Source organism: Copadichromis virginalis, linkage group LG9 (genome assembly GCF_057382275.1).
Source record: "Copadichromis virginalis isolate Kocher_CV1m ecotype Utaka linkage group LG9, C_Virginalis_male_GT1.1, whole genome shotgun sequence".
NCBI lineage: Eukaryota > Metazoa > Chordata > Actinopteri > Cichliformes > Cichlidae > Copadichromis > Copadichromis virginalis.
Window position 1 is genome coordinate 12088944 of NC_140626.1, and position 27780 is coordinate 12116723.

At 40.6% G+C, this 27780-nt stretch overlaps 2 protein-coding genes across 4 annotated transcripts in view; one reads left to right on the forward strand and one right to left on the reverse strand.

Annotated features, from left to right (window-relative positions):
• prkdc (protein kinase, DNA-activated, catalytic subunit) overlaps nt 1-15241 on the forward strand; it is a 31382-nt gene extending 16141 nt beyond the window's left edge. For both annotated transcript variants that reach the window (XM_085467766.1, XM_085467765.1), the window contains 41 exons: nt 53-201; nt 383-523; nt 701-820; nt 915-1058; nt 1257-1408; nt 2152-2283; nt 2620-2731; nt 2920-3044; nt 3158-3307; nt 3743-3916; nt 4189-4287; nt 4427-4637; nt 4775-4949; nt 5056-5259; nt 5431-5546; nt 5689-5820; nt 6023-6202; nt 6304-6512; nt 7308-7446; nt 7608-7796; nt 8454-8678; nt 8874-8982; nt 9128-9230; nt 9331-9493; nt 9580-9754; nt 9859-10058; nt 10311-10494; nt 10676-10836; nt 11018-11229; nt 11323-11410; nt 11490-11633; nt 11794-12001; nt 12099-12166; nt 12252-12472; nt 12694-12786; nt 12904-13005; nt 13114-13185; nt 13276-13477; nt 13701-13889; nt 14434-14573; nt 14831-15241. In XM_085467766.1, coding sequence (XP_085323892.1) covers nt 53-201; nt 383-523; nt 701-820; nt 915-1058; nt 1257-1408; nt 2152-2283; nt 2620-2731; nt 2920-3044; nt 3158-3307; nt 3743-3916; nt 4189-4287; nt 4427-4637; nt 4775-4949; nt 5056-5259; nt 5431-5546; nt 5689-5820; nt 6023-6202; nt 6304-6512; nt 7308-7446; nt 7608-7796; nt 8454-8678; nt 8874-8982; nt 9128-9230; nt 9331-9493; nt 9580-9754; nt 9859-10058; nt 10311-10494; nt 10676-10836; nt 11018-11229; nt 11323-11410; nt 11490-11633; nt 11794-12001; nt 12099-12166; nt 12252-12472; nt 12694-12786; nt 12904-13005; nt 13114-13185; nt 13276-13477; nt 13701-13889; nt 14434-14573; nt 14831-15035 — 6317 coding nt within the window. In that variant the 3' untranslated portion in view covers nt 15036-15241. The remainder of the gene's footprint in view (nt 1-52; nt 202-382; nt 524-700; nt 821-914; nt 1059-1256; nt 1409-2151; nt 2284-2619; nt 2732-2919; nt 3045-3157; nt 3308-3742; nt 3917-4188; nt 4288-4426; nt 4638-4774; nt 4950-5055; nt 5260-5430; nt 5547-5688; nt 5821-6022; nt 6203-6303; nt 6513-7307; nt 7447-7607; nt 7797-8453; nt 8679-8873; nt 8983-9127; nt 9231-9330; nt 9494-9579; nt 9755-9858; nt 10059-10310; nt 10495-10675; nt 10837-11017; nt 11230-11322; nt 11411-11489; nt 11634-11793; nt 12002-12098; nt 12167-12251; nt 12473-12693; nt 12787-12903; nt 13006-13113; nt 13186-13275; nt 13478-13700; nt 13890-14433; nt 14574-14830) is intronic.
• Nucleotides 15242-16904: 1663 nt separating this feature from the next.
• garem1 (GRB2 associated regulator of MAPK1 subtype 1) lies at nt 16905-27361 on the reverse strand. Of its 2 annotated transcripts, none has more exons than XM_085467769.1 (6): nt 26973-27361; nt 24964-25104; nt 23578-23708; nt 20584-21771; nt 20148-20302; nt 16905-20016 (listed from the first exon to the last, which is right to left on the reverse strand). In XM_085467769.1, exons 1-6 carry the CDS (start codon nt 27091-27093, stop codon nt 19158-19160), a joined length of 2595 nt encoding a protein of 864 aa, XP_085323895.1. In that variant the 5' UTR covers nt 27094-27361; the 3' UTR covers nt 16905-19157. The 2 variants fall into 2 exon arrangements, with proteins under 2 accessions (XP_085323895.1, XP_085323893.1); XM_085467767.1 differs by having other exon boundaries at nt 16905-20019.
• Between the last annotated feature and the right edge of the window lie 419 nt (nt 27362-27780).

Genomic DNA, 27780 nt, shown 5'->3' on the forward strand with positions numbered 1-27780 from the left:
TTACTGCAGCTTGACGGTGTGTGTTTCTGTGATTTATTTGTGGTTTCCACAGAAGCTCCAGTCTATCTGTCCTCCCAGTCATACATGGCTGACAGCAGCCTGAGCGAGGAGATGAGCCAGTTTGACTTTTCCACAGGAGTCCAAAGCTTTTCCTTCAGTTCCCAAAACCCAGAAGGAGAAAAGCGGGCTGTTGCAAAAAGAGTTAGTTTTTTCTGTCTTTTAAAATGAGAACACAGGAGTTTAAAATGACTATTGTATAACCAGTTGAACATTTTTGAAAGCCCCAATGGAAACCAGTGTTAAGGATAAGTCATTTGCTGTTTCAAAATGGCTCTGGTTTCATGGTTATCAAGAAGGTTTGCTAACGTGTTTGTAAATCTAGGAGACAGAGGAGATGAGCCCGTCCCAGGATGCAATGGTTGATCTAGAAATGGATGAGCTAAACCAGCATGAATGCATGACGACCATGACTGCTCTTATTGGGCACATGCAAAGGAACAACATAACCCCCAAAACTGAACAGGTCAGTGCCAAAGTACGGCAGGTTTTCATTATTTATAACAGGATTAAGTAAGTCTGACGTTTACTTCAAATCCTAAAAATTTTCATGTAATTACAACTCTCTAATTAATCTCTGTAATGAATATTATGAATGTATGATGACTACTGAGGAGTTTGTGTCAAATGCTCTGTAAAACAGGGAAATGTGCCCAGTGAGCTTCCTCCATGGATGAAATTCCTACATGGAAAACTGGCAAATCCATCAACACCTCTGAACATTCGACTCTTCATCTCTAAGCTGATCATCAACACAGAGGAGGTGGATGTCCCTCAGTTAATTCTTTCAAATATAGAAATTAGTTAATAAAATAGGTTGTACGACTCATTTTCTTTTTTCTTTTTTTTTTCTCCAGGTGTTTCGGCCTTATGCCAAGTACTGGCTTGGGCCACTTCTACAGCTTGTTGTCTCTGGAAACACTGGAGGAGTGGGGATCCATTTTATGGTGGTGGATGTGGTGGTTACGGTGCTATCCTGGACAAGCCTGGCTACACCCAAAGTTTGTCATAGTTCAATTTATGAATGTGAAAACGTGGCACCAAATCAGCTGCGATTCAGTTAATTAATTTATTTATTTTTGTTAAAACGCTACGGAGAGTCATAAATTGTATTTTACTCATTTGTTATCTGCTATGATATGATACATTTCTTATAATAAAAGTTTATCATTGATAACTTCTCTTTTTTTTAATCTAAGGGTAACCCCAGAGATGAAGTCCTTGCCAACCGGCTGCTGGAGTTCCTGATGAAGCACTGCTTTCACTCTAAGAGGCCCGTTTTCCGCCACAACCTGGAGATCATCCGCACTCTGGTAGAGTGCTGGAAAGACTGTCTGCATGTGCCTTACAGGTAGTGCTCACACAAGATCACATCAAGTCCAGATAAACTTAACAGTCACCAATATTTAAGCTGCTGGCATCTTATTTTGTACATCAAAAATCTGCATTTAATTACCAACATGGTAAATGGCCTGTATTTGTATAGCGCTTTACTAGTCCCTAAGGACCCCAAAGTGCTTTACACAACCAGTCATTCACACATTCACACACTGGTGATGGCAAGCTACATTGTAGCCACAGCCACCCTGGGGGCACTGACAGAGGCGAGGCTGCTGGACACTGGCGCCACCGGGCCCTCTGACCACCACCAGTAGGCAACAGGTGAAGTGTCTTGCCCAAGGACACAACGACCGAGACTGTCGGAGCCGGGGCTCGAACCGGCAACCTTCCGATTACAAGACGAACGCCCAACTCTTGAGCCACGATCGCCCCATGTGTTATAAACACTGGTGTGCTGAACAGAGAATGAAATCTTTAGGAATAAACACTTTCTGATGAGTTGTTCCTGAGTAAAGTTGTCTGTTGTCGACTCTAATTATGTCTTATGTTGTTATAAAAAGTAGGAAAAATGCTGCATTATTTTATCCTTTTGTTTATTTGAATTACAAATGTTGTACGGTCTCAAACATATTAACATAAATTATAAATGTAAATTTTTTTTCTTGCATGTTTTTTTGTTTGTTTTTTGTTTGTTTTTAACAAAATGAAACTGATCTGTGGTCCTTGGCTTTCTCTCTTTTCTTGCCTTCTCAGTCTAATATACGAGCGATTTTGTGGCACTGACGCTAACAGCAAAGACAACTCTGTTGGGCTTCAGCTGCTGGGAATCATCTTGGCAAACAACCTCCCTGCCTACGATGCGTCGTGCGGAATTGAATATGAGAGGTAAAAGTTGCAAGTTGGAAGATGCAAGTTGAAATCAAAGTTGAAATCAGCAAGCAGGAAGCGAAAGGCAGACTTTGGTGTATTTTTGGCAAATCCTCCTGGATCTTTCCACAGTTCACAGCAATCACAGGTTATAATGGTTCTTCACCAAATTGTGCTCAAGGTCAGGGTTACATTTGTCGAGCAGTAATGTGTGAAAAGGATCGCGATCCAGATGAGCTACTATGCCACTGACATTATAGTCACATGTATATATGTGTGTTGTAGCTCATGTACTGCTGTGCTGCAAAAATATGATTTCTGTATGGTGTCCTCTTTCTTTTTTTTCTCCTTCAGGTACATTCAGTCTCTCACCACCAACGTGTCCTATGTAAGATATAAAGAAGTCTACTCGGCTGCTGCTGAAATTATCGGCCTCATCCTGAAGAGCATGACTGATATGGGCGAGGTATGAACTTTCTCTAGTTTCGGTTCATTTATGCCTCGACCACATGTTAGATTTATTTTGACGAGTCTAAGTGTTTATCTTATGTTATCCTTCTCAAATCACTGAAATCCCTTTTTCAGTTTTATTGCAAGAATTGTTGTTTTTCCCTCACAAGTATGACTTAATTTTTTAATGTTTTTATTGCTTAGCAACATCAAGAACTTCTCAGTCTTGCTACAAGTAAGATAACAAATCTGAAGAAAAAAGACCTGGATGACAAGTTCATTATTTGTTTGAACAAAGTCTCCAAGCATTTTCCTCCATTTATGGATCGGTAAGTTTACAGTGCGAATTTATTTATTTATTTATTTTAGTATAATTTTCTAAATGTAATTATCAAGCTACCTTCCAAGCTTTGGTCTTCATTATTTTCTTTGTATTTTTCAGGTTTGTGAATTATGTGTTCTTCCTCCTGCCAAAGCTGCACGGCGTCTTAAAGACTAACTGCTTGGAGTGCGTTCTGAGCCGTGCTGATGTCATTCCAGACATCTTCCTGCAGCTGAAGATCACCGGCTTCATTCAGATGATGAACCATAGGCGAGTTCTTCCTTGCTGCCTCTCTGTTTAGTTCTCTTTTTTTATTATCATATCCACCATCATCATTGCAAAAATGTCAGAAATGATCACAGAACCCTATTGGGCCTCTGCGGTGGAGTTTTCTTTTTTTATAGCGCAAGTAAAATCCTTTAATGGTGATGGAAGCATTAACCATACGGAATCAATGGGAATTTGACATTCAGGGCATTTTTTTAAATTTAGTTTGTGATCAATTAAATAACTATAAATGTGGGGTGGGTTAGCAGGTGATCTATATGCCTGGGTTCAGCTCCACCCGTCCTGTGTGCCATTCTCCCTGTTCTCTGTCCCTTCTTTCTTGTTATAAAAATAATAAAAGCCAAAAATAAATCTTACAAAATTAAAAGTGTAAATTAAGAGGTGCTGAACCATGTTCCTCCACATTTCTCTTTCCAGGGATGAGGCACGGCAGAGAGCATGCCTCGATATCATCCACAAGATTATTCCCCGTCTGACGCCGGTGGAGCTTCAAGAGCTGCTGGGCTCTGTTACGGCTTTCGTCTCTCATCCTTCTCCAGTCTGCAGAGAGCGGATGTACGACATCCTAATGTGGATCCAGGACAACTATGGGTGAGGCTTTTTGGCTTCCAGCCTCAACCAGATCATAGTTTACTATTTTTTGTTTGCCTTATTGGTATTTATTTGTTTGGAAATGTGCTGCCTCTTGGCCAGGACTCCCTTGAAAAAGAGGTTTTTGATCTCAACGGGACATTCCTGGTTAAATAAAGGTTAAATAAAAAATTAGTGTTTTCAGATTCGACCCACATAATGCCTTTGTACAGTCTTTTTTCAGTAGGATCGTCTGACCGTTTTATTCATGTGACATGTTATTTTTCTTCCAGCGATGATGAAAGCATGGAAGACAACACCTCACTGGAAATTCTCAATGCTGCTAAAGAAACACTGCTTCAGGGTTTGTCAGAAGAAAATCAAGGCCTTCAGTAAGCACCCAATATGACTTTTTTATCCCCATGCTAATATAATGAGATACTTTCCACAGTGGATATTTGTATTTTTTAAATTTATTTCATCTTTTGTCGACTCTTCTGATGTTGTGTACTCCTCGTTCCGTCTTTTCAGGCTGTATGTTTGTAACTTCTGGAGTCAGGAGAAGCGCCTCCCCACTGCGACCCTCGAGCGAATGTTGATGGTGCTCCGTTCTCTGTACTCCTGCAAAATAGAGAGGTGCTTTTTAAGCCTGGCCACCAATCTGCTTCTGGAAATGACGAGCCAGAGTCCGGACTTTAAACGAAACATGTTTGAGTATCCGCTGTCCGAGTGCACCTTCCAGGTCAGCTTTTGTGTTTCTTGGATTCATTTACAGAAAAGAAGAAGAAGAAACAACTTTATCTGTTTTGGGGTTTTTTTTATTTGCTTGTTACTAAGAAGCCTGATTTGTGAATATCATGTTTTCATTTCACTCTATAGGACTATGTGATCGATTCCAATTGGCGCTTCAGGAGCACAGTAATGACCCCCATGTTTGTTGAAACCCTAAGCTCTCAAGGCCCAGAGAGTGTGGCAGCATCTCAGTCTGGAGCGATGAAGGGAAAGCTCCGAGCCACGCAGACTTCATTAGAGTTCAGTCAGACACAAACACAAGGTACCGCTGTGTTTCAGTTTACCCACCTTCAACGCAACAAAGTACCTGTTAAAATGCTTTCCTTCATTTTTGAATATGCAGATTACCACAGCTGTGTTTTTCCCAGGTCGACGTACTGCATATAACTGGCTGACAGGCAGCAGCGTGGATACGCTGGCAGAGTACTCACTCGGCTCCGAGTCGATGTCGTCGTTGCTGGTGTTTGATAAGAAAGCAGAGAGGCGAACCGCAGCGAGAAGACCAATAGGAGAAGGCTTTGGGCTGAGGCGCCTCACTGCATCAACAGATGAGGTGGACAGCCGCACCAGAGGTTAGTTTGACCATCCACCTCAGTATTAACTGCATAGTATTAAATGTAAACGAATTTTTCAGTTTTTGATTAAAAAAAAAAAGCACCACCACAAACACATCTTGTTTCAGTAAGAAGAGACTAAAGCTTCACTCATTGGTTTAAATGTAAATTTTCACTTTGTATGAACAGCAGTAAATGAGCAGCGGGCTAACATCCTGAGACTGAGACGCAGGTTTCTGAAGGATCAGGAGAAAGTCAGCTTAGGTTTTGCCAAAAAGGAGATCCAGCATCAACGGCAGGAAAAGGTATCTACCGTGCTGGGATTCAACCAGGAGCCACTCAGACCAATCCGTTCATCTATAATGCAGATTTTCTGTGTTTGCTCTCGCTAACTTTCCAGGCCTGCGATAGACTCGTAACTATCAGTGGTTCTCTTGTGTGTCACAGGAAGAAAAAGCCAATCTGGCCCTTAGAAAAGAGGCTCAGGTGACTTTGTATCGTAACTACAGGGTGGGAGACTTTCCAGACATCCAAATCCCGTACAGTAACCTCATCGCTCCACTTCAAGCTCTAGCACAGGTAAGACTGCCAACGCCATCTGTTCAGACAAACCATAAACGGGCACATGATGAACCATATGATCAGACTTTGATTTTATCATAAACACTTCATAGACCAAAAATAGTTGCAAATGATGGGCCAAAATGAAGGGGGAAATTTTAAGGAAGAAATATTGTATGTAAAATGTTAAATATTACATTTTTCCCCTTGCCCTAACTAGAGAGACCCGATTTTAGCCAAACAGCTGTTCAGCTCTCTTTTTGCTGGTATACTGCAAGAAATGGCGAAACAACGGAGGCCAGAGGAGAGCGCGAGGATCAAAGAGGAGCTGCGGTCCAACATGAGCAACTTCCTGAGCAAGAGTACGCTCTGCTTTCCTCCGTTTATAGCATGTGTGCAGGTAAGAAACAGATTTGATAGTTAAACTCCCCTTTCTGTATTTAATATATTGAAGAAAATATATATAAATGTTGTATTTTGGGGGGCTTTTTTGTGTGCTAGGATATGTGCTACCAACATAAAGAGCTCCAACAGCTCAACCCAGCTTCCATCAGCTCCACTTGTCTCATGAGTCTGCAGCAGCCATCGGGCATCCTGCTGCTGGAAGAGGGTTTACTGCATGCTGACGGCCCCGCTGAACGTCCTGCCAAACGGTCACGAGGACACAAAGAAATCCCCCCAGACACCAATAAATGGATTTATCTCGCAAGGTATTGCAGTAATTGCTGCCTTACAGCTGAGTGTTATTCTTAATATTTCTTTATCTGATTTTTTTATTCTTCAAAATATTTAATTACATCAACGAACAAAATCAGAGCTATGATGTCACTGAAGGTCACAGGTTCAGGAGTTTTAGTTTGCTGATTGAGAGTGTCTGGAGTTTGTTTTGAAGTGGAAAATTAAAAAAAAATCAGTATAGTATTGTGTGTTATGATTTTGTGTCATAACATGGACACCAAATATCAATATTTTTCTGATATTTTGGACTGACTTCACTCACTCACAGAGATTGTTGAAGGTTTGGCAACAAGTACTGTCTAATTTATAAATGCAGACAGATTGCTGCATTTCCATCAGTCTGAATGAATCTGTGTCACAACTCGAGGGGACAGCTGGTTGTATTGTGGTTATATTCCTGCAGAATAGGAACGTTGCTGGGAGCAAATGTAATAGTTAAATGTGACTTTCTCTCCATGTAGACAGCAACACCTGTGACTTTCACTGATTTATCACAGTTAATTGCTGTAATATAATAAGTAGATTGCTTTTAACTGCAAACTAGACTAATAGTATAATGACTTTATCTTAAATAACGTTTGTTTCACTGACAGTGTTTGCATGTGTTGACTGTCTCACTTTGCTTCAAAAAACAATATTCAGCATGTCACAAAATCACGGTAATATTGTATCAGGAGTGAAGTATAGTGATAAAGTTGTATCACGGGGTGTGTGGTGGTTGCCACCTCTAATATTTACTGTGCTGTTTTTCTCCCGCTGTTCTCCAGGCTCTACAAATCTTTGGAAGATTATGATGTTGTGCGTGGAATCTTTGGTGGTAAAGTCGGGACCAAATCCATCACTTGTACTGCGCTCCAAGCTGAAGCCAACACTGACTTTGCAGAGGCTGTGAAGCTTTACAATGAGGTTTGTTAGTCCAGTAGAAGCTGGTGGTTGAATCCCATATTTTCCCACCGGAAGGGAAGGAAACCATATTAAATATTTCAGGAAAACATATATATGAAATCAAAGGGCACCAGGTTTCACCGGATTGCTTGCTGTTTGTTTAAACTCTTATATACTGACAGGCTCTAAACACCGAGAGCTGGCCTGATGGCGAGCCCACAGACAGTGAGAAGGACTTCTGGGAGATGGCTGCTATGGATGCATATAGTCATTTGACTGAGTGGAAGTCTCTTCAGTACTGCTCCACTGTGAACATAGATGAAAACTCACCACCCAACTTGGAAATGATGTGGTCAGAGCCTCTCTACCAGGTAATAATAACCCAAATGATTTTACAGTTTAGGAATTCCCACTCACCTGCAACTGAAGCCTGCATTTTTCCTCTGTTGTGGTAACTGATGGCTTAAATTGGAAACCTACATTTTGTAATCTATTCATTCATTTCGTGGCTTTCCAAAACTCCTTGAATGAAACACTGCCGCAGTGAATTAGGTTTAAAGATTTACTTTGCAGGGTTTGGGGCTGTTGATCTGCAGAAATAGAACATATTTGTAATCATGTTCCTTCGGTTTCCCTTCCTGAAGATAACAATCTTGGTTTAATTACCTTGAGTGAGCTATGCTATGCTATGTCCCTGCTATGTTGCCCCACTTTATTTCCACATTAGCCCTGTTTACACAAAAGTGGCTCTAGAGTGTTTCTCTTTTCTTTCTTTCTTTTTTTTTTAGCAGTTGTGGCTTTTCCTTCACGCTAGTAAGAGGAGACTTAGGGGTATACAGTTGGGTCCTTCTGCAACCTCACCACTAGGTGTCACTGAATCCTTAAAACTGTATCTTTAAAATTGAAAAGAAATGTGTAGCATAGCAGTGTAACAAAAGCATTCACAGCATGTTGTGACATTTTTGGTCATTTGATATCAAATCCATTCTTCAAATGTTTTGCTTCCCTGGCGATTGCATTTGTCCTAGGAAATGTACCTGCAGCACATGATACGCAGCATGTTGAAGCAGCTGCAGCGGGGCGAGCGGGACCAAACGCTCCTCAGCTTCATCGACAATGCCATGAAGTTGGAGGAGCGCAAAAAGCTGCTGGAAAGTCATTACAGCCAGGAACTCAGCCTGCTCTACATCCTGCAAGAGGACTACGACCGCGCCAAATACTACACAAACTACGCCATGCAGCTCTTTATGGAGGTCTGCTCTCACACTCATTTCTCTGTCCAGCACATTCGATTCTTTGATTTACAGAGAACAGTTTATTTCATAAATGAAATGGGGGGGGGGGAAACGGTTATATATGTACAGATTGTTGCTGTTAACTGAATAAGCAGACAAGTGTGTTATCTAGATTAACTTATTACACATGCTTACTTCGTTTGCCTCATATAGAGTTACTCCAACGTGGATACACTCCTGACTAAAAGCCGGCTAACCATTCTGCAGTCAGTGCAGGCCTTGACCGAAATCCAGGACTTCCTGTTGTTTATTAAAGAAGAGGGTGAGTGGATAGTGGCTTTTTAAAATGTTTGTTTGGTCTTTTTACAAGATTTTGGAATATTTATTCCTAAAACTGTCTTTGTTTGAATTTTTTTTTTTCAAGCTCTGAAACATTTTTGCAATTTTTACAATTTTTTTTTTATTAGTGTCTTTGGACTCCCTCAAGCACCTCATCAGATCATGGACTGAACGGTATCCTGATGCTAAAGTGGACCCAGTGAATGTGTGGGATGATATCATTACATCTCGGTAAGAAGACTCTGCGTGCATATCTTTTTTTTTTTTTTTTTTTAAAGTAAAGACAAATAACAGAACCTGATACTACCTTATTTTTTTCTCTACGTTTCAGGTGTTTCTTTTTGGATAAGATCAGGGAAAAGCTCAGAGGCCATGCTCCATCTGACAGCATGGAGGTGGACGGCTCAGGTGACCCAGCGGGCGACATTGAGACATTAGTAAATGACTGCAAGTTCAACATGAAGCTACGCATGGCTGATGGAGCCCAGAAGCAGGTGAAGAAACAAGTGTGGATGTTCCTCTGTCTGTTCTTTAGCATGCTTTCCCATCAAACTCATCCTGGACAAACAAATGTTTTCAGAATAACTTCCCCGTAGCTGTGAAGCTGCTGAAAGAACTTCACAAAGAAGCCAAAATGGACAGAAGATGGCTGCTGCGGTGGGTCCACAGTTTTAGCCGCTACAGCCATAAACGGTGTCAGGCTCAGGGTCCTGTGGAGCAAATCAGCACCATGCTGAAAACCATCCCACTCCTGGGTGAGAAGGAAAAAGAATGCCACACAAGTGTCGAGTATTCAAAGCTTAAAGGCCTTCAGCTTTCTTTTTTGCCATATTTCATGTCAGCTCATTTCTCTCTCCAGAGGACCTTCAGGCTGACACTGACAGTCAGAGTGCTACAGCTAAAGTGTTCAGATACCAGAAGATTCTCCAGGGTACATCGTTCGACATCTTGGCCACAGCTGTAAGCAGAAGTCCGTCAGTCCTAGGAACTATCGATGCTGACAAAGCAGAGAGAGTCGTAAAGCTTTCTGGAGTTTCCTCGTCCAATGCAGATCCAAAGGTACTCTACTTTTTAGGAAAATACATTGTTTATAGTTGCTGGCTAGAGAAGAAACTTGCATGAATGACTAAACTGGGATTATAGTGGCAAAAATAATTGGATGTAAAGTGTTCTGCATCATTTCTGTGCTATATATGGGAATTGCAAAAGGCTCCACTTTATTCCACAGCAGATTATCACACTATACCCTTCTTTGTAATTTTATACCAATTGAATGAACAAATGAATCACAAAAGCAGTTTTTTCCTGCAGAAAGTGGAAGTGGGATTGCAGTTACAGGCGCTGAAGTTGCTATGTGAAGCGACCAGAAAGGCCGACGAGGAGCTTCAGTCTTATTCTCAGGACTTTGTGGAGACTAGCAGCATCATAGAGACGTACATGACCTTGGCTAACTTCTGTGACAAACGGTTAAGAGAGGAGGAGCAGAGCGATGCTGGTGAGTAGTGACATTTCCCAGGAAGAGATTTGTTCAGATTGATGCAAAAAAGACCAACAGTGAGCACCCAGAGTACTTAATGTGATCAATACTTGGTCTTAACACTTTAGCTGTGTGCTGAAGACTACTGAGAGGATTATTTCCTCCCTCAAATGTTGGTTGCCATTGTTTACGGTTACAGAAACACAGTTTCCAGAGCTTCTGGTGCTGCCGATGCATGTAGTGGAAAACATGTTGAAAGCACTGAAGATGAATTCAGAGGAGGCTCGCCTCAGGTTCCCACGCCTGCTACAGATCATTGAGTTGTACCCGTCTGAGACGCTGGACCTCATGACAAAAGAGGTTAGCTTTGTTAACAAAGAATGTCTTTAGTATGTCGAAACGTAATTCTGCTGATTATAAAAGAAAAATAATATATGTCCAGTAAACATAAAAAACATTGAAACTATTAGCAAATGTAAACCAAATACCTTAAAGCTTTGGGAATGCAGATGTTTTAATTGTGTCGTCTGTCTGTATATAGATGATGTCTGTTCCCTGCTGGATGCTGATTAGCTGGATCAGTCAGATGGTTGCTCTTTTGGACAAGCCAGAAGCTGTGGCAGTACAGCACTGCATAGAGCAGATAGCAGAGTGCTACCCTCAGGCACTGGTTTATGCACTCATGATCAGCAGTGAGAGCTACCAGTTTGAGGACTCGGCTACAGGACACCAGCAACAGGAGTTTGTCAACAGGTAAGTTTGTAGGTGCAGTTTTTTGGGGGGTCGGTGTTAAAAATATTTTTTCAAAAGCTTCAGTTTAATTTTATGAGCGCTGTGCATCAACAGGCTCAAGAGCATGCTGGACAAGGGAGGTGCTGTGAAGAACTTTGTGGATGCGCTTCAGCAGCTGACAAATCCTGAGATGATTTTTAAGGTAATGAGTGAAAGTTCAGACATGATTTCAATCAAAATGCCAGACGAAAACTGATTGTTTTCATTCTGTCCACACGCAGGATTGGTGGGATGGCGTAAGAAATGAACTGGAAAAGCCGACTTTTAACAGGAAGCAAATGGGAGACTTGTATGAAGAGATGCGGTCTATACTCGGAGACTGCAGCGCAGATAGTCACGGGATGTTTCGAAAGAAATTCATCAAAGTTTGTCATTTCTTTTCTTTTTTTCCTCTTTTTTTATCTCAAAAATATGATTCTCCAGAAATTTGTGAAATTAGGAGGCTAGTACAGATCATTCATCAGCAAGTGAAAAGAATATGCAGCTTCTAATCAAGAAAATATAATGTTATGCTGTTCCCTGCAGAAGTTTTTCAAAGACGTGGAGAAATTGTTGGGACCGAACGGCAAACAGCTGTTTGAAAAGAGGAAAGATAAAACCTTTTTGCAGAAAGTGGATGACCTGGCTGCATCCATGCGTGGATTTCAGAAGGAGCCAGGGAACCTGAAGGAATACTCACCTTGGCTGAGTGGATTTAAAGCAGACTCATTCAGAAATGAGCTGGAGATCCCAGGTTAAGAGCTATACTGATTAATATTGTTTGATTTATTTCAAACAGTCTCATCCGTTATGTTCTATCCACTGATGAGGCTGTGTTTTCTTTCTCGCAGGACAATATGACGGGAGAGCCAAACCACTGCCAGAGTATCATGCAAAGATAACCGGCTTTGATGAGAGGGTATGCACTTTAAAACAGGAAGAGTTAAACGGTTTGTTCTCGTCCTGGCTGTAAGTGTGAAAGTTCTCTGGGATCTTGCCTGCAGGTAAAGGTGATGTCTTCTATTCGTCGTCCCAAGCGTCTCATCATTCGTGGGGATGACGAGCGGGACCACCCCTTTCTGGTAAAGGGCGGGGAGGACCTCCGACAGGACCAACGAATCGAACAGCTTTTCGCTGTCATGAACATCCTGCTGAGCCAGGACACGTCGTGTTTGCACAGAGGCTTGCAGCTCCGCACCTATCAAGTCATTCCTATAAACACAAGGTGGTGGGCATGTCTGTGTCTCCATATCTGTCCCTTCAGTTCCACTTACACTGATTAAAGATTGAATAAAATGTTTTTTTTTTTTTATTTTCTCTGATAAGACTATCCAGTAAGAAAAATTTATTTAATATTATAAGTATCATTTGGTTCTTGGTCCCATATTTAATTACTTAACAATTATTAGACAAAATATTAACTAACTAAGCAAATTATGATTACAGAATTGGTCTGATTGAATGGATGGAAAACACCTGTACTCTAAAGGAGTTTGTGCTCAACACAATGACTGAGGAGGAGCAGCAGAGGGCAGGGAGGTACAGTATATTTATTCCACCCTAATGCCGTGGCCCTGTGTTTGGTGAAGAACATGAAGTTCATCTAGTGTGTGATGAGTTTGATGATATGATGGCAGTTGTGTCTTTGTTTTAAAGTTCCATGGATGAGTACAACGCCTGGCTCTCACGCTTTGCACCAGAAAACCGAAAAGACAAAAATCGTGTGAGCGCTATTGCACTTTATGGTCTGGCCTATAAGTGAGTTACCTGAATTTTTACTCCTATGACACTGGGTTCAATAAATGCTCATAAAAAACAATTTGAATAATTTTAACAGACTTACACTTGCATTTCATTCTTTGCCAGGAAAGCAAAACGTGCCGATGCTGTCAACAACTTTATGAAAGTATTGCAGTGTGTGCCCAGCGATTTGCTGAAGTAAGTGGACTGCATGTATAGCATGACTGCTCGGGACATGGTAACACTTGCAGTAATAACCTTCATATTTTTCTTTGTTTTAAATTCTAGGAGAGCTTTTCTAAACATGTGCAACAGTCCGGAGGCCTTTCTGTCCCTGCGATCCCACTTCATTAGCTCTCACGCTTTGCTGTGCGTGAGTCACTGGATTCTTGGGATTGGAGATCGCCACCTCTCCAACTTCATGATAAATATGGAAACAGGGGGCATGATTGGCATTGACTTTGGGCATGCGTTTGGCTCATCCACACAGGTATATCCAGTGAAAGGAATGTTAACTCGCCTAAAGCAAAATGCCATAGAAGAGGCAATAAGTGATTTACACGTGATTGGGTTGGGAGAATTTATTGTCTGGTTTAGGTGTATGAATCTTACTGTCACCGCTGAGGTGACCGGCTGCATGAATGTGAAGCATGTCAGAAGGTGACCTACTGTACTGTTAATCTCTTTCTGTGCAATCCCGTATTTTCTCCCAGTTCCTCCCTGTGCCTGAGCTCATGCCTTTCCGGCTGACCCAACAGTTTGTGAATTTAATGCAACCCTTGAAGGAGTCCGGTTTGATCCAGAACATCATGGTTCATTCGTTGCGGGCCTACAGGGCTGAGCCAGACCTTCTGCTTAACACTATGGACGTGTTTGTCAAGGAACCCTCCCTGGACTGGAAGGTAACCATTGAATGAGTGGATAGATTTTGGATAATGTTTTCAATAGTGTTCATTGAGATTTTAATGCATCCATTTAGCCACAACTCTCTTAAGGTGTCGCCACATTATTCCAGTCAGGTTGAAGTCTGGACTTTTCTGGATTCGTTTCTTCCTCAGCCCTTCTCTTGAAGATTTGGGTCTGTGCTTAGGATCATTTGACTCTAGAATACAGAGAAGTTCATGGTCGACTCAATGACTGCAAAGTGCCCAAGTCCTGTGTTGTATCCAAAGCAAGTTCAAATCATCACCCCTCGACTTTGCAGACAGCACATGCTGAATTTTGGATACGGATCAAGATTGTATTATATACAACATGTGGCATGTTCTGTTTTCATTTGTGGCTCTTGGCCATTGTATAGTCTATTGTTGTTTTACAGTTTTTGTTTGTGAAATTGAATTAATTTAATTTCCCCCAATAAAATGTTGCTTGCTGTTGCACATTAAAGACTTTTAATCTGTTTTTCAAATTACGATACAAAAAAGTTGTGTTATTGTTATCATGCAGAACTTTGAGATGAAACAACTGAGGAAAGGAGGCACATGGACAGAGACTGTGAACACCAAAGAAATCAACTGGTATCCCTTGCAGAAGGTTAACTTTGCCAAGAGAAAACTGGATGGAGCTAATCCAGCTGCTATAACCAGGTAGATCATCAAATCATATTATGAAACGTCTAATAGGATTTAATTAACGTTCTATGCTAGTACAACCCTCTGTTTTTGACATCCATAATGATGGAAAGTCCCAGTACTCAACTAATGGTAACATTTTACTGAGTGTGTTGATTCATATTAGGGGTCATATCTGAAATCAGAAACCTTTATAATACAATTCAGTCACTGTTTTGTTATTCTCCAGCTTGTCTTGTTTTTGACTTGATGTTTTGGGTTTATTTTGTCAGTGAGGAGCTGAAGCTGGGTTTTGAGAAGGATGGTGCCTTCCCGGGGATGCAGTCAGTGGCTCTGGGCACTAAGGAGCACAACATTCGTGCTAGACTTCCAGCCGAAGGCCTGTCAGTGGAGAATCAGGTGGACTGTCTGCTAGACCAGGCCATGGATCCAAATGTGCTTTGCAGAGTTTGGGTGGGCTGGGAACCGTGGATTTGAGTCATTCAAAATAAATCACACGTTTAGAAACTGTATGCAAATGATTTTTAGGGCCTGAAAGAATCCTTTGATGTCAAATATGTTCTCTAATGCAGTTGTGGAAAACCTTTATATGCGTCTTGTTCTTTTTTTTGCCAATTTGCTTGGCAAAATTGTATGACGTTTGGAACAAAAGGAAGAAATAAAATTCTGTGGAAAGTGTGAAATCTGTAACTAATTTATAACTATACACTACGGCATTTATATAGTAATATTTTATTATGAATTCAGCCATGTAGTTATAATTCAGTTGCACAGGGCAGGTAATCAGAAAACTTTCCCATTAAGAACGGGAATTAATCAGATTAGAGATTTGACAGTTGAACGGGATAACTGATGATCACCCATTAGTTACTAATGGTAACTAATACCAGTCAAGTACCAGTCCAATCAAATTAGTTTCCTTAGAGCATTAGCCATTTTTTAAACAAGTTGCTGTGTTGACATCAAGACAAATGCTCCATACAAAACCTGGTGGAGTCAGGAAGGAGGCAGCAAATGGCAGGAACGGCTAACAATGCAACAAATAAGCACAAGTTGGCATCACAGGCCTAGTCATTGTTCATATGCAGTTGTTTTAAAAGTCGAGCTTGCCAAATTTGACCAAGAGTGAGGTAATAAAACATGTTGGTAACAGTAGACACATAATTACATGAAAAATAGGCAAAACCTTTAAAATCTGCATTTATGTACACTTATTTTAAAAACCGGATGCTGCACAGTGCACCAGCAACTGAAGAAAACAGGCATATCTGCTCTTTCATAACCTCTATTGAAATCGTTTATATGGATAAGGCTTGTGCAAAGTATTTTCAATAAATCACACTTACTTAAAGACATTCAAATTTAATCAAAGCTTTAAAAGTATGTGGTTTAGAATATGTAAACCTAAATCACATGTTGATAAAAAGCAGAACTTACGAAACCTTTGATCTGCGGCATGTCAGCCTGCTTAATGTACAACCGGAAAGTGCAAGACAGCAGAAGTAACGAAACAGCAAACTGTCGATAAAGGTGCTGAACACCTGATGCAATTTGCTGTCTCACTTCCTTTTTGCAGCATTTGACATGCGCCTGTATTCAATTTGCTATTCTATAAAAGATGCAGATAACATACACTCAATATCGATTACTAAAAATAACCAGTTAATCAGTTACTTATTGTCTCTATTAATTCTTTAGTCATCTCAAATTTTGCCTGAGAAATGACCCAAATTATAAATAATTGTCTATCAGCTGAACAAATCATCAGTCGCACTGGAAAAGAGCAAAATAATGTTAGAAATAAATAAACCAGGTGAGTTTTCTAACTGGAAGTTATTCACTGAATCCAGAGACGACTAAAATGAATTCTGACGTGAATTTTGGGGGAAAATGACCCAAGGTGGTAAATTTCAGATGGCTACTCTTCTAAACTGTTGATGAATTGAACTGGAACAAGCTGTAATTTTATGAAGTATGAAATTCAAATTTTAAATCCTCGAATGTCTCCCTGTCCTTTTAGCCTCTGCTCTGACTTTGCAACTTTAACATAGACATGGAGCCAAGTGGTGAAACCACCATATGTCACAATATTCTGGGGAATTGATGAAACTCATGTTTCTCCATGTCACAGCATAGACACGTATTTCCCTGGACAGGCAGGCATGCCTTAAAATAATTATTTTGTGAATTATCAATGAATGAAGACTGACTTACACATAAAGCTCTTGCTGTATATCATATAGATTGCGTTAATCGCTCAAACTTTGTGATCAGTAGTAAAATGGTCATGCTCGTTACTACTATGAAGCCTACTACTGTTACTTGACCAAGAAGAAAAACACGAGCACCAGTTAATCCATGTTTAATAGATGATACAATGCAAAAGGGGAAACAGGGAAAACAAGAGTTAAAATGAAAAACAAATGTTCAGAACTCAACTTGTAAGTAATGATGTCAAACCCAGTGTCACAGTTATTTACCTTCTTTTTGTACAAAAAATTGCAACAGTTCATGTAGGCAGTGATCCAGAGCTGAGTGTGTTACCAACGCAGAATGAGCTTTGGTTCCGAGTGCTTCACAACGTTGGATTAGTCGGACACGGCTAGATGTTGGAGTGTTTTCACAGTTCATTGAATAATTGCAGAATTCTTCAATTTAAATTGGCTAATGGTTTTTGAATTATTTCTTTGGCATGCATTTTTTATAAATAAACACTGTGGCATTTTCAATACGCTTAATAATACCCTATAATACTCCACTGCTTTGCATTTCCTTTCCGTGGTCACTTTGGAGTGCCATGGCTATTGCATAAGACATTATGCTATGTAATAAGTTTCCAGGGACAGAAATCATTCTCCATAAAAACAGCGATACTGACACTAACTTAAAAGGAAATACAGCTTATTAACATTATCTTTTGGTCAGTGTCCATGGAGTGCGAAAGAGATTCGTAGGTATTTTCCCCCCGTGACCGAGTGTTATTTTACTGCATGAAGTTAGAAACCCGAGTAGAACCCACATTTTACAGAATTAAAAAAAAAAAAAAACAGAAATTTGAACATAAGCTTTTTCTCAATAAAAAATAATCTCAACATTAGTAATCATTTCAATAAAAAAAAATTATATTTAATTTGCACCTACATACAAAATAAAAAAAATATCAAGTAAAATATGTAACACCCCACTGTAAAAAAGAGAAAAAAAACTGTTGGGTGGGGGGGAAACAAAACAACAGCTATTGGCCAACAGACCAGACCCGAGTTGTACAAAAGCTGTGACTGCTGAGGCACCTTCATGTGTCAGCCATAAGAATGGTCTGACAATAACTCTCCTGCATATTTTGCATCATGTTAAATTACTGCATAAATAACTCAATTCTGAATCAAGGGTATTTTTTAAAAAAGTTACCAATACAAACAAATATTTCATTGTAGTTTATCATTTTCAAGTTTAGCCTACATGCTTCCGTGGTCTGGAGAAACTCCAGTTGTTAGTGTATACTCTCTGACAAAAAGAAAATGTTACGTCAAAATATCAAATGGTTTAAGGTCTCTGGGTTAAGGCGCAAAAAACTATTACTTCTGTCTCGCAAGTATTGTAGGTAACACTTACCAATACATACAGTGGAAACAAATGAGTACCCTTGCAATTAAAAAAATGTAGTGCATTCATTCTCTACATAAACAATCTCATCAATTATATTTAATGACCTCAACTGCTATATTTAATCTGAAATCTACCAAAGTGCATGATGCATTTAATTTTTCATTTATATTGGACGCCAAGATCTGTTGGCGCTTTTGGTTATCTCCATGTGAGTTTAAAAGAAAGGACAGAATTTGGTTAGATGTAACCAATTTCTTTTCAGGCTTAAATAACCCAAAGTGACATTTAGCTGAGACATTTTAGGTTACAATAAGCAGTGTTTAACTTCAGGCACACACAAAAAAGAGCTCTTGCATAGGAAGTGTCACCTTTAAACCCTACTGCAGATAATGACTTAGCGTAGCTAACTGTTATTAGCACAGTTATATTAAGGGGATGCAAATTCTGAGGGAAAACAGAACCCTGTCATGCAGTAATTAATTTTCCAAAGTTAACTATCTCCTGTCACCTGATACCAAACTGGGTTTTCTGTAATTATTGGCAGTTGGCTCTACTATATATATATATTTCAAATATTTTCTAGTTCGTGCTCTTTTAAACATTTAGCTATTCGCAGCAAAATTCTGTGACACTCTCCTTTTACAAAAGACAATATTGTCTTCATATAGCTCTCACATTAAAACGATTATGTGGATTTCTTTCAATTCCCTGGCTTAAATTAGTATCTGTGTAATGACACGAATAGGTCGTGGGTGTAAAAGTAAGCAGTTGACATGTAAATGTCTTTGTGAAAGTGCCAAATGATTCCATTCAGTTAGCAAATAGGAGTCATAGACTTTAAGTGGGCATTACCCACTTGTCTTCCCCACCATGTAGTAACAAGAAATAAGTTCATACTATACAAAAAGAAACTCTTTGTGGCTTGATGTGCATAGCATACATACTGAAGGCATGATGTTCTCAGCTTTACAGGAGTTTTTAAGTTACATACTGTTATATCTTGGGTCTCCACCCATTTATGAACTGCATGAGTTTCTTCACCTGCAGTTTGCTTAGCTTGAAGTCCTCAGACAAAATCTCCTCGGTGAGCTGCAGGAGTAGATTCCCATCAATTTTTTCAGACACGAAAAGAGAAACAATGTCATCTGGCAGGCCGATAAATTTCAGACATTTGGAGACCTCTTCAATTGAAAGGCCAGCCAAGCTCGATGGTGGCTGCCACTGTGTAGTGTGAGACAAGGATGGACAGTTAACAGTTGGAGTGTTAGAGATGGAGTGTATCTCTTTTGTTCCCTGCTCATGTTGAGCAAGTGAGGAATATAAAGTTTCCGGCTTACTGTCACAGACTGACTCTGACAGCACATCTGTGCACTTCTTTATGGCATTTGATTTTGGTGTTCTTGGTGGCAAGATCGGGCAGGAGAGGCTCTGCTTAGTGTTAGATGCATCTATGAGCTTGTCACTGTACATTTCTGAATTGCAGCTTGAAGATTTGTTGCAGAAAGGACTCAGAGATGCTTTCGGCAAGTTAAAGTCCTTACTGCGGTGTGCATACTCTCGGCCATCAAAGTCAACAAGGCTGGTTGTACAGGTTTTTGGAGTGCTTGGGGTTCTCTTTCTGGGGTAGCTGTAGTAACTTCGACAGGTTGTAGGCAGAAACTCGTCCATGCAATGCGAATCCCCTCCACTGAAATTATTTGGCCAAGACAACCGCGATAAAACTCCATCTAACGGTGAGCTACTACATGGCGAAACAGCCTTCGGTTCAGTGCTGATGGAATTAGCCCAGCTGCAAGGGTAGCACACATGGCTTTGCTCTTGTGGGTCAGTTCCTTCTTGCTCACATGTTCCACTGCTAATGGAAAAATAGTAGATTAATTTATAGCATAAGAATAGCCTCATACATGTAAACATAGAAAGGTACAAAACTTGATATCTTACAGCATTTGTTTTGAGAATGTGGGTGAAAATTTTAATTCTTACATGTTGTGGAGACCAGAAGAATAATAGGAGAGGGTTGGACTTGGAGACCGAGTTTCTTGCTGCCGTGGCTTCAAAAGGACAGGCACTGATGGTATCTGTTTCAGGCCTCGTGGTGGGATTGGTGGTGCATTCAAAAGACGACATTCTTCCTTCACCTAGGATGAAAAGAGTTTGTGTTGAAACAGTAACTAAAGCTTATGTTCTTACATTACAGTCATTCTTCAAAGAACCCTCAGGTTCAGCTTTTTATCTGCAACAGCCAATCAAACTTGTTGTTTTCAAGTAGTTTTATTTATTAATTTACTGCATAGTAGCTACTCATGCTGGCTTTTGCTGTAGTATTAAAATACATTTGTTGTGAGCACGGACGCCATCAAATCAACTAACACTCCAATCCTAAGACCGAAAACTCTAAAGTACAATAGATTATACTCACAGCTTCAGACTTTGGTGGGACTGGTGGAGGAGCAAGAGGCACATCAGAGCTGGTTATGGCTCCCAGAGGACAAGTGACTGGGTTTGTCAGTGCAGCTGTTGTGGCACAGTCACTGTTGAGGCCTCTGATTCCTTCGCTTTGAGAGGGTTTTGGAATCTGACTTCTCAAGTGATCCAACCACAGCTCCTCATAGGGAACATCCAGCTTGTTGAGGGTTGGTTGTGGGTTTGTGCAGTCCAACAGCTCTGGGAAAAAGTGTTCATTCTCTTCTGAAGGATGACTATCAGAAGGCATAAGAGCCCAATCTCCGCATGGCATACAACCCTGCAAGTTGACCTCACTGTTACCGTGCAGGTTGCTGCCATACACACACACAGACAGTCGGTGGAAGGACTGGGTGAGTTCATCTCGGGCGTAAGTCAAAGAGCTGGGAATTTGCATATGATTGGGACAGCCGCTTGAACTCCCGCTTCCTCCACTGCTACAACTACCATTGCCACTGCTTTTTTTGGGGCTTTTGCCATCTTCATTCCAGTCTGTTCGTACGTCCCGGACAGCACGAGAATAGTCATCGATATCAAACTGCTCCTGGCAGAACGCAAACCAGCGATGCACCATAGTATCTAACCACAACTCTCCTTGCAGCAATTCTTCTGGAACAATAAATCGTGGCATGGCTATATGAAACGGAAAATGGATAGGGATAATTTTATTGCTTCGCAGAATGCAGCACACAACCACTGTTTTCGTCTGAATGTTGACCAATTTGTACCGATGACCCTCCCTAATGAGGTGGAGGTCATACTGGTTGCGGGGTGGGGTGCTGGGTACTGTCACATTGACCGGGAGACGGGTTTTCTCCACGATGTTCCTGATGTTGTGCTCCCCGTCTTGCATCTGAAGCTCAAGTGGACTGCAGGTACTGAACCTGCCTTTGCACTGGAACGGCAGGCTGATGCTCTCATTGGTGCGATGGTTCATGCAAATCAAGCAAGGCATCTTGCCTCGACCGATCTTACTGATGGAGTTCAGCTTTCCAATCTTCTTAAAAATGGTGTTGAATCTTGATTTTTCTTTGAAGCTTTTGGCATAAAGGATCTCAGCTTGGCCCATTAACGTCAGTTCATCACCAGTGTTTAGTGTTATGTTGTAAACCTCTGTGTCTTCATTGCATTCCCCTGAAGCCATCTATGAAAACATTACATACATGAATTTCGATATACGCAATGAAATGAATCTATTTTACCAACCTTAACTTGGAAAATTTTAAACTTTAACTGGAAATCTACAGTTATGAAATACTCTTGGTGGAAGCGTTTAGAATTATAGCTACAGTGGGGCAAAAAAGTATTTAGTCAGCCACCGATTGTGCAAGTTCCCCCACTTAAAATGATGACAGAGGTCAGTAATTTGCACCAGAGGTACACTTCAACTGTGAGAGACAGAATGTGAAAAAAAAATCCATGAATCCACATGGTAGGATTTGTAAAGAATTTATTCGTAAATCAGGGTGGAAAATAAGTATTTGGTCACCTCAAACATGGAAAATCTCTGGCTCTCACAGACCTGTAACGTCTTCTGTAAGAAGCTTTTCTGTCCCCCACTCGTTACCTGTATGAATGGCACCTGTTTGAACTCATCATCTGTATAAAAGACACCTGTCCACAGCCTCAAACAGTCAGACTCCAAACTCCGCCATGGCCAAGACCAAAGAGCTTTCGAAGGACACCAGGAAAAGTATTGTAGACCTGCACCAGACTGGGAAGAGTGAATCTACAATAGGCAAGCAGCTTGGTGTGAAAAAATCAACTGTGGGAGCAATCATCAGAAAATGGAAGACATACAAGACCACTGATAATCTCCCTCGATCTGGGGCTCCACGCAAGATCTCATCCCGTGGGGTCAAAATGATCATGAGAACGGTGAGCAAAGATCCCAGAACCACACGGGGGGACCTGGTGAATGACCTGCAGAGAGCTGGGACCAAAGTAACAAAGGTCACCATCAGTAACACACTACAACGGCAGGGAATCAAAGCCCGCAGTGCCAGACGTGTTCCGCTGCTGAAGCCAGTGCATGTCCAGGCCCGTCTGAAGTTTGCCAGAGAGCACATGGATGATACAGCAGAGGATTGGGAGAATGTCATGTGGTCAGATGAAACCAAAGTAGAACTTTTTGGTATAAACTCAACTCGTCGTGTTTGGAGGAAGAAGAATACTGAGTTGCATCCCAAGAACACCATACCTACTGTGAAGCATGGGGGTGGAAACATCATGCTATGGGGCTGTTTTTCTGCCAAGGGGACAGGACGACTGATCCGTGTTAAGGACAGAATGAATGGGGCCATGTATCGTGAGATTTTGAGCCAAAACCTCCTTCCATCAGTGAGAACTTTGAAGATGAAATGAGGCTGGGTCTTCCAACATGACAATGATCCAAAACACACCGCCCGGGCAACAAAGGAGTGGCTCCGTAAGAAGCATTTGAAAGTCCTGGAGTGGCCTAGCCAGTCTCCAGACCTCAACCCCATAGGAAATCTGTGGCGGGAGTTGAAAGTCCGTGTTGCTCGGTGACAGCCCCAAAACATCACTGCTCTCGAGAAGATCTGCATGGAGGAATGGGCCAAAATACCAGCTACTGTGTGTGCAAACCTGGTAAAGACCTATAGTAAACGTTTGACCTCTGTTATTGCCAACAAAGGTTATGTTACAAAGTATTGAGTTGTATTTTTGTTATTGACCAAATACTTATTTTCCACCCTGATTTACGAATAAATTCTTTACAAATCCTACCATGTGGATTCATGGATTTTTTTTTCACATTCTGTCTCTCACAGTTGAAGTGTACCTCTGGTGCAAATTACTGACCTCTGTCATCATTTTAGGTGGGGGGACTTGCACAATCGGTGGCTGACTAAATACTTTTTTGCCCCACTGTATATATTATTATATTATATTCATAAATGTCACATAAAAATAGATGGATTAAATGTACCTTAACATTGAAAATGATTTCCTCCATAACATATACCCTTTCAGGGAAAGCTTTGGCCACTTCCTCCACGCTGTTGTAGTACTGCACAGGCTCTTTGACATCTCTGTCCTGCTCAAGCAGCTTGAACTGACCTACGAAAAGATGGAAAAGACACGTCAATGGTGTTTTGCATCAACACAGACTTACAACTATAAAATCACAATTTATTTTTGCCTTATATATTTTAGTGAATAATTCTTCAGTTTAGGCAAAGATGCATCATCAAATATCATATTTGATATCTGACAATGCGCAACATATAAATACTGTAAAGTACTTTCAATGCTCGGATAGAGTAGAAATGCGCTTTATAAGAACTACCGTAAATGTCGGGCTATAAGCCGCTACTTTTTGCACAAGCTTTGAACCCTGCGGCTTTTAGTCAGGTGCGGCTTTTCTATGGATTGTCCGTGATTTTTGTCATATCGTAAGACGATTTGTTTTGTTTGTTCCGCTGTTGTACGGCACTACGTTGCCTGGCGGAAGGATCGGGGTTCAAGAGTGGTATGTTAGTCACATGTCCGTCCGCCAGGCAACGTAGTGCCGTACGAAGTAGCGCGAAAAACAAACTTCAAAGTAGCGCTACGCGTTCAGCGGGAGTCGTGGATGATGAGCGGCGATAAACTTGCAAGTTATGCCCAAAAAGCAAGTTATGCCCAACTCCACCGGTGGATTCTGACAGCGTGGAAAAGTGTGAAAACATCCACGATCACCAACGGATTTTGAAGGGCTGAATGCTGCATGATGGAGAGGAGGACACCGCCACGGCCCTTCTGAGGGTGTTCGACTCTGACACTGACAATGAGGATTTCTTTGGTTTTGAAAGTGACAACGAAGGAGAGAAGAAGAGTGGATGACGAAGCCATCATGAGCCTGTTTGTATCCGACACTGGAGAAGAGGACTTTGGTGGTTTTAGTGCGTAGGAAGAAGAGAAAGATGGTGAATGACTGACTTTTCTTCTTGTTAAAGCTGTGTCACTGCACCTGAGCCTAAAAGGTAGGCCGAATCTATTGTTCTGGTGTGCTGTAGGTTATTGTTATGTACTACATGTGAAAATATGTACCCATAACTTGTTTTTCAAAATATTAATAAAAGTGATGTCTCCAAACAGCCATCTCTTTCCTGACAATTCCCTTTGTGCATATTCTCTTACATATGATAAGTCAACATTGAAACACCTGCGGCTTTTGGTCAGGTGCGGCTAATGTATGTACAAAACAGGATTTTCCCCTGATTTTAGCTTGTGCGGCTAATATTTAGGTGCGCTTTGTAGTCCGGGAAATACGGTAGTCCATTTACCATTTACAAGACAAACTAAATAAGCATAGACTGTGGCTGCATCTCACCTTCATAGTGAACTGGGATCTCTATTTTGGGCCCAATGACATAATGTCCCTCCTCCAGACTGTGAGCAGTAATAGTCGTCCACTGACGACAGGAATGAATCAAGAGGTAGTCATTGTCTCTGAGCCCTTCAACCAGCTGACCTACAGAAAGTAAAAAAAAAACAAAAAAAAAACCACACTTTACAGAGCAGAAAACAGCATAATTTGCATAATTACAACTTTAAATTAACCGCAAAGTAAGCACTGAACCATCCAGCAACAAAACATCTAAAACAAAAAATGTTTATATATGTTTTTACCAGGTGGTGTCTTGGATGTGGGTCATGAGAGAACTATTGAACCTTAATAACTCAGAGAACAGGCCATTCTATTAAATATCACTTTGAGAAACACCACTGCTTTCATACCACTCTTTAGCCATACAGTCTGCTCCATTCAAACTGAGGCATTGGATTACCAAGCACATTTAAAGTCACTATGGATTAGGCCATTAGTCAATGACTAATGGCCTAATCCATACCTCTCTAAAAAGCATGCTCTATCATTCAAAGTACAATACACCACTTTAGTTCTCCAGAAAAGGCCAGGCATGTGTCAGGGAGATGGAGAAAATTATTCAAATTATTAATGATACATAATAGCAAAGTGCAGGGCACAGTCAGCATGTTTATTTTCAGGCATACTGAGGGTAACATAGTTTTAAAGATGCACTTTCAGACCCAGGACTGTATCAGAATCAGTATTATTTAAGTATTCTGATTCTGATAAAGATACACGTTCAGACCCAGGATTGCATTAACATATAGTTTAGTTAGAGGGATAGTAACAGTACTGTGCAAAAGTCTTGAGCCCCCACTCATTTCTTTATTTTAGTAGGAAAATGGGAAATGGCTGCAATATGTGCAAACATACATGGAAATACAGGCTATAAGGCAAGTGCAGAGTTTGTACAACTCTAACAAAATTGAAAGTCAATATTTTATTTGACCACCTTTGTTCTTTAACACGGCCTAAACTCTAAGGCAGCCTTCTTGTAATTTCTTTACACCAGTTGCTGCAGTTCAGCCTCCACCCTATTTAACAGGTGGCTGTAGTCACTCCTGACTTTCTCTGTACATACTCACAATGCTCTGAACCAAACATTTCTAAATTGCATTCACTGCTCCATCAGACCTGATGCTACTGATTTTCAGTCAGGTTCTTGGTTAATTTGGTATTTTTTGTGGACTCAACAAAATAAATGGGAATCGGAGTGTATACACAACACTGGCTGGTCCCTTTAAACGATCCCTTTAAATTAGGTACTTTTTTGTCCTTGAAGAAAATGGTCAGATACAAGACCTAGAAAAACCTTGAAAAACCTTCAGAAAACCTGGAGAACTATTGCTCACGACCACTTCAGAAAATGCAAATCTGGCAACTTCTAAGCAAATTATGAAGAAATTAGTGGTGGCTAAATACTTTTGCACAGCACCATAACATTATCATGTCTTAATTCTTAAAAACAAATAAATAAATACTTGTCTTTTTGTAACCAAAATGAAGACAATGATGCTTCTCAGCTTAAACAGAGCAACTAGGTTACGATTTAGTTATAAGATTGGCATTGTGACTCAGCCTGCAACAATACATCTATATATTAAAAAAAATGGCTTTCCAATGGTGGAGCTAGACAGTATGTGGTACAACTCATCAGTCGTTGCAATACAGTTTTTACTAAACCTGAAATAACTTCATTATAATGATGACTATAGGGTTTACACGTTTAATACCAAAAAAGGTGAGATGTGCACAACGGATGCAAAGGTATTACCAAAAATAAACCAAAAGAAAAGAGAGAATAAGAAAACGCTTATTTTGTAATGTAAACTAGATCACGCTGTTGAGAAACGGTAAGTCACACTGCTAAACTCAATCGCAAAGATTTGTTACAGCTTAAGTTTGCCTTTGCTGCTAGCTAGCAGCTAACAAGCGCTGCGCTGATGGCGTGAAAAGGTAAAGTTACTTGCCGTTATCCAGCTTGACAATTTGAGGCAACTTATAATTACTGACGAGTTGATCTAATGGTAAGGACGTAGTACTCCATGTAACTTCTTTTAAATTGTTGTACAACATTGATCCAAGGTCCATTTTGTTAGATTACATTAGCCAACAAGAGCTAGCTACGTGTAAACACGGTCACAAAAGGCTACACTAAGCTAACGCACTAAATAATGTAGCGACTCTCCGTCCGCGGTGTCACATCACGCATGGCGTGTTTCTTAATAATCTTCGCATTTTTTCCTTTAAATTTGCCTACGTATCATAAAGAGTCGTTGTCTGATAATGTAGCAGAGCCATGTTTGTTTAACTACCGATGGGGCCAGCGCTAGTTTGGATCAGCCGGAGGGAGGCAGCGCGCAAGTCGCTCTGCTGTGATTGGTGGAGAGAGCCAGCGTAGGTGGGCTTAGGCGGTAGAGAACCAACCACAAAGCAAGGAAGCTGGAATAGTTTTCTTCTGAAGGTAAAGAATACATACTTTGGTAAACAACAGAAGAAAACCCATCAATACAACTGATTTCATTTACAATACAAGTGAATTAATAAAGCTGTGCTAGAGTGCAAAGCTTGTACTAGTAGGTCACTATCGTTTTTAAAAACATTAAGCCGGAAGTTGTAGTTGTTTCTGATAACTAAAAGACAACAAAAAGAATACCAACTGCCTGTTTCAAAGTGTTTTTACCTGGTGCTGCAAATCGTGATTCAATAAATAAATAAACAAATAAATATATAACCCTATTACTTTCAGTCTTTCTTCTTATCTTATCCTTGTTTAAT

What these genes read in the sequence shown, in the direction of transcription:
- garem1 (XM_085467767.1), bottom strand. Translation starts at nt 27,093, where the DNA reads ATGGACCTTGGATCAATGTTGTACAACAATTTAAAAGAAGTTACATGG. An exon ending in AATTGTCAAGCTGGATAACG is followed by an intron (nt 25,105 to 26,972) that starts GCAAGTAACTTT and finishes TACTTTCTGTAG; the next exon opens with GTCAGCTGGTTGAAGGGCTC. An exon ending in AAATCATTTTCAATGTTAAG is followed by an intron (nt 21,772 to 23,577) that starts GTACATTTAATC and finishes ATGTTTTCATAG; the next exon opens with ATGGCTTCAGGGGAATGCAA.